This window comes from Calidris pugnax, unplaced genomic scaffold, assembly GCF_001431845.1.
Source record: "Calidris pugnax isolate Ruff unplaced genomic scaffold, ASM143184v1 scaffold8, whole genome shotgun sequence".
Lineage (NCBI taxonomy): Eukaryota > Metazoa > Chordata > Aves > Charadriiformes > Scolopacidae > Calidris > Calidris pugnax.
Genome location: NW_015090830.1, coordinates 21,506,016 through 21,512,015, shown reverse-complemented (window position 1 = coordinate 21,512,015; position 6,000 = coordinate 21,506,016). Strand labels below are relative to the sequence as shown.

Sequence of the window (6,000 nt, the reverse complement as noted above, 5' to 3'; positions counted from 1 at the left end):
CCCACCCACCCACTCTGCACCATAACAGGCAGTAGGTGGTTTGGCTCAGAATAAACCATCGCACAAAGGTATTCAGTAGGAATGAGGGACCATTGCTTGTCTGTATCTTGGATGATAACAAGGTCACTGAGACACTGCTGGCTGTCCCGACCCATGCGATGGGATAGTAAGCTGTGTCTTGGTGGAGGAGGATAAACTGTGCTTTGTGAGTAGTTCATGGTGGAAAGCTCAGTATTTTGTGAGAAAGAGGTGTTTTAAAGATCTGAAGATCTTCAATTTTTTTGTGATCTTTAAATTTATTTTTTTAAATCTTTAATTATTGATGTGTCTAGTAAATATGCAGTGTGAAGTCACACTTTGCCTTTTGTTTCCACTTCTGTATTTTAATGAGTTTTCATTTTGGGAGCACTGTGGCTTCCTAGGTGGAATTGTAAATGTCTTTTCACTTCATCTCCAATGACATGTGATAAGCTGTACTTTTATCCTAGTTAATAGTCACGCTGCTTGACTGAAATCTAAATAATGTATATATTAGTATTAGGATGAGAAACAAAAGTTTGAGACATACGTTTTAAAAAAATCCCATTTCTTTCATTCTGCCTTGAGCAAAATGCCTCCTAGCATTTGCATTTTTCTTCTGCAGCTGGCAGTACAAAATTTTAAACAGATGGGATTCAGACTTGTGGCGATAGAGTTACTGTACTGGAAATCAGTCGTTTTGACTGGCAAGAACAAAGGCATATGTCAGTAGAAAAAAACATACTTTGTTTTACTCATGCCCGGTCTGCAATGCTTAAGTAGCAGTTCTTAAGATACTGGTGTCAACGGAAATTTAGTTACCAAATTTCATCGGAGAAAGAAATCTGGGTTTAAATCAAATGCTTACATGTTTGTGTTGACTTACTTGAGACAGCCAGCTGAATTCAGAACAGTGCAACTGAAAAGGCTTTTTTCATTTTAAATTTTTTTCCCTTTCAAATAAAATGTTCTGCTTTGTGACTCACATATGCAAAAGTTCAACAGCTCCATTTTTCCCATTTTGTGATTGAAACTTAATTACGGAAAACCTAAATACAAATACAGCAGTATACCAGATGTTCACAAAAATAGACCCTTGTTAATAATAGAGACTCCATTTGTTGAAAGAATGAAACTTGGATCTAAAGGTCTTTTCTTACGGTTGAATGCCGAATATGTTAACAGTGTATTTTACAACTGTGTGTTGACTAATTTATATCTTGCAGAGCTTTATCAGCAGGGTTTTCATGCAACTTAGTTTACAGACTGTTTATAAGAAGCAGGCACTCACCCAGTTTGAGAAATGGGCATTTAAATAAAACTGTGCAGCTAAAAGCAACCTTGTCTGTAAGTTTACTGAAGAGTTGTACCAGCCAAAGCTGGAGGGGAGAGGTGCTTCATGTTTCATTTGACAGTAGAAATCAGACCGGTAACTTTCTTATTGATTTTAGCAGATTTGTGCATCTTATGGTACAAATCACTGTCTGTAGACAGGAGAAGCAGTAGATCATGTAGTTACTTTTCAACCTTTTATTTTTAGGATTTCTCTGAAGTTGTATTTTCTTCTTTCAGATCCTGCGTAAATGGTGCACTGGTATGTTCTGTCACTCAGTTATGGCATGGAGATAGAATATTATGGGGAAACAACCACTTTTTTAGGTAATAGTTGATACTCACATTCCAACCTCTTTAAGTTAAGCCTGTTATTTTTTCTTCCACTGTTCTGCATAAACTTTTTAGAAACTGAATTTCAATTCTTACACAGAATCAATTTACCAAAGAGGAAACGACGAGATTGGCTGAAAGATCTTGAGAAAGAAACTTCATTAGGAGAGCATGACCTGGATGCAGCTAGTGAAGCCTCTTCAGAACCAGACTACAACTATGAGTTTGCACAAATGGAAGTTATTATGAAGACACTGAATAGTAATGGTAAGGCAACTGCCACATTAAAATCTTTTGGATTATCTAACAAATTCAGCGTGGAGCTTAATTTCTGGGTAAAACAAGTGGTACACTAGCTCCCTAGGTCTTTGGAGCATTTTCAGAAAAAGATATTTTACAGAAACAATAGTTATAGATACATGAAAAATACATGCATCTAGGCATAAATACAGACACACACAGAAATTAGTAGTTGGTTTGTGCCCCGTGTATCTGTACATCTGCTGTCCTTTATACTGCAGCTGAATGGTAATCATATGCCTGTCAAATCATCATCTCAGTCCTACTAACATCTCAGTTTTACCAGTTACTGCAGACAAATGGGTGCTCCAGATATGGCTCGGTTAATTTCATCTGTCCTTTTGTATTAAATATTACTGACACCATTTTAACCTAGTAGGAAAACGCTGACATGAAAACAAATCAATATTCAGAGGTCAGCTAGTGTGGATTTTAATGCCTGATCACTCTCAATATTTTATTTAATCGTTGTTAAAACCTATTGTGATGCCTTTTTTTTGGACAGTATAATAAAATACAGGACATATAAAATAATAGTGTGGTACATGTAAAACTATGGTGTTTTCATGGTTTCCAGAAGACAAGTCATAGCTCATATGTTATAATATGGTATGAAGAAACGCTGAAAAACTTGGTGAACTACTGAATGCTGTGTACAGGTTTTCTAATACACAAACTGTGAGAGGCAGATACCTTGGTTTTTGGTCACTGACCAAGAAGACACAGTGTAGATGGTGCTTCATTGCTTCCTGTTCTCCTTTCTTCATATCTTTGCAGTATTTCCATTGTTTGCTGTGGTACACTTGTTGAAATACAGTATCTACTTTTTTTCTTGGTCTCCTCTTAATTCTTTCTCTGTGTTACTGTTGAATACAGTATGATGATTTCACATGCTTGATGTTCTAGCAATAATTAGCAGGTTTTTTGCAGCTTGATTTTAATAGGATTGCTTATGTGAACGAGTCACAGGGTCAGGTCATTTAAGTTGATGTGAAATTATTGTTTGATAACAGAAATATTCTCATTATGGTTCACTCATACCAGGAGACGAATTTCAGATGAATCTGCCATCCTGGTGGTCTTCAGTCTTGTCATCCCTCGTGAAGATTTTGTTGCCTGTCTTAAGGCCTCAAACCATCCTGTATCTGTGCCAAAACTGGGACAAAGGTTTTGAACTCGATTGACTCATGCATGAGACTGCTGGAGAAATTTGAAAGCATTAATTGATGCTTGATCTGCTTGTCACTAACCAGGATTTGACTAAACTGTAGCAGTCTACAATGAGTCAGTGTTCTTTGAATGGGGGGGGGGGTCACATTTTTTGGTTTTCATGTGTTATTATCTAGCTGGTGGAAACGAATCTTCACAATATTTCAAGTGTCTTTACATTTTAGTTCAGTAGGCTTTTTTGGTTGTGATCCAGGCGAATTTTTGGCTTGGTCAGTTGTTTTCCATGTCTTTGCTCAAGAACAGTGCAGACCTTGCTGTTTCATTAGAGCACTTTCCTCCCTAAGATACAGCAAATGTTAGCACTCGTACGTATCGCACGCTTCCAGAGGCATCATACTCCTACTTTTCTGCTTATAGTTTCATCTGCCCCCTGCCACGTTGGTGCTGCTTAACTAAGTTGGAGTAGTAAATGATAATAAAACCCTGATAAAACAAGTGACTGTGAGGATCGTTGGCTGGCCTTTTGATTCAAAGCTAGCTAGGGCTTCCAGGTTCTGGTCTTCTCAATGGTATAGCTAAAATAGAGTTTTTCTCACAGGCTTCCAGTTTGCTGGGTAAGAAGTAAAGCAGCTCTGTTGCAATACCATTTATTTATTCTTCCTTAAAATGAAAAATAAATATAAATATGGGTGAGAAAGAAGAAATAACTAAATAATTGAAGACAGTTAACTCTATCATCTGTATTCTCTAGTGAAACCCTAGGCGGGGAATAAAGAGGATTTTTAAAACTTGGTTAGATAATTATTTTATAGGTGTGTATTGATGTAGCCCAAAAGCAAGAGGTTTTGGGGGTTGGGGTTTTTTCCCCTGCCTTGATCTTTTGAGAATAGTAACCCTCTTTAAATAGCCTAGCTTCTCCAGAGTGCAAGCACATTTGTTTTTATGGCATGTAACCAGCACAACAGTGTCACACATTACATCCGGCTCCAAAGAAGCTCTGAGGAAAATGCGTAACTTTGAAAACAGCTGTAAAGAAAACAGGCAGATCCTTTCCTCCCTTCAGCATGTTAACTTGCTTTGTGGGATTCTGTCACATCAGCTTTGTACTGCTAATTCGTGATGCTGGTCAAACACCGAATGCAGCAAAGAAGTTTATTTTATTCTTGTATGGGGTGCAGTGGTTAAGTAAACAATGTGATTAGGTTACCCAGCTTCTGATTTAAGCAAACAAAACTGTTACAGCTCGGGGTGGGGATTTTGACAAAGCTTAGAAAAACGCACTTACATGAAATCGTAAGGAATTTATTCAGCATTGTTGTTACTGGATTAACAGGTTCCAGATGTGAATTAAGTGACATTGCAGCAAGGTAATAAATGCTGATCATCCTATGGAGAAAGTAATAGAGGTAATATTCTAACATTTTCCAGAGGATTAGCTGCATATGAATGCTCTTCTCAGGGCCATTGAACTCGTGTTCCATAAATATGTAAAAGATTGGGACTTGGGACTTTTAACACAGTATGGAATTTGCTGTGCATTTGACAGGTATTGGGTAGAATCTTCGCTAAAGTATTTGACTTTTCAAAATTGTGGAACATGGCGTTTAAATCTAACTTAAACACTATTGTAGTTCTTTTGAATGGTGAAAAACTAGACTTTATTTTTTCACCTTCTAACTAGACGGTTTATAATTCATACCATATTTTGCTTTTTCAGTGTGGAAGGCTTGAGTGTTTCTGTGTAAACTCTTAGAAAAGTCTTGAATTTAACTTTTGAAAGTTAAACTCAAGACCTTTTTTCCCTTTTGCATTTCAATACAAGCATAACCCACCTTTTTTTTTCCTCAAACAGTAGTGGATTTCGTTGAAATTGGGAACTTTTAGATTTGGTGCTTGCATCTTGTTCCGAGTATTTTCCATGGTATAATTTGATCCTCTGGTGGCCATGAACCTGTAAATCTATGCCGCTGAAAAGATGACTTTTATTAAGGAAATCCACTCCCTGAACTCGGAGCTGGTCTTTGAGCAGTTTAGGAAAGTTTTGTCTTAATGAGTCAGCCTTAGATTCATTTCCTGTGTTTGCAAACACAATAGAGGGCTTTAATTTCTTCCATGCCTCTTCTCTATCTTCTACATAATACCTGATTTCTCAGCCATTCTTACACATAACTAAAGCGATTTTAGGGATTATCCAGTAAAACCTATGCATGTGAGGGTAATAATGGTATTATCTGGAGAAGTTAGGAGGGCGGTGATGATGCAGATCATAATGAATAACTTGGTTTGTAGTCTAGAATGCTAGAACAAATTCAAATTCAGTCAATTGTTTTTGTTGCGCTGCCTGTTTAAAAGCTAAAAATAGCTAACGGTCTTTCTGAGAATGTCATGTACTAAAAATTAATATTTCTGGTTATTTTAAGACACTTTTATGCTTCACTGTTTTGCTGTTTGGTTGCTATTTATGCGGACTGATTTTTTTACTTTATGCTTTATAATTTCCATGGTGGTGGTATTTTATGACATCTTTGCGTGTAAGGCTGGGGCTATAGTAGCAACTTGCAGTAGTGTTTGTTTTCTGCTAAAAATAAATACACACTTTACATCAGCCTTAGTATTTCAAAAAGGATGCCGAGAGGCAAATACAAACCCACTGTAACAATACAAGCCTAGAGATCTCGTTTGCTCCTCTGGCATTTATAACAGGCAGGATTTGTTTTATGAAGTGACTTCCCTAAGTAGCCCTGTACCTCAAAATCGCAGACAGTGAGTTGGTGTATCTTTAACAAAAATTGGTCTCAATAGTTTTAGTACTAAGTTCTTCTACATTGCTGAATACAGTAATAATGC

At 37.0% G+C, this 6,000-nt stretch overlaps 1 protein-coding gene across 1 annotated transcript in view; it reads left to right on the top strand.

Annotated features, from left to right (window-relative positions):
* The window catches only part of LOC106887330 (kinesin-like protein KIF13A), a 128,389-nt gene that overhangs the window by 78,418 nt on the left and 43,971 nt on the right, over nt 1-6,000 (top strand). The window contains exons 15-16 of the mRNA XM_014940786.1: nt 1,591-1,677; nt 1,784-1,950. Coding sequence (XP_014796272.1) covers nt 1,591-1,677; nt 1,784-1,950 — 254 coding nt within the window. The remainder of the gene's footprint in view (nt 1-1,590; nt 1,678-1,783; nt 1,951-6,000) is intronic.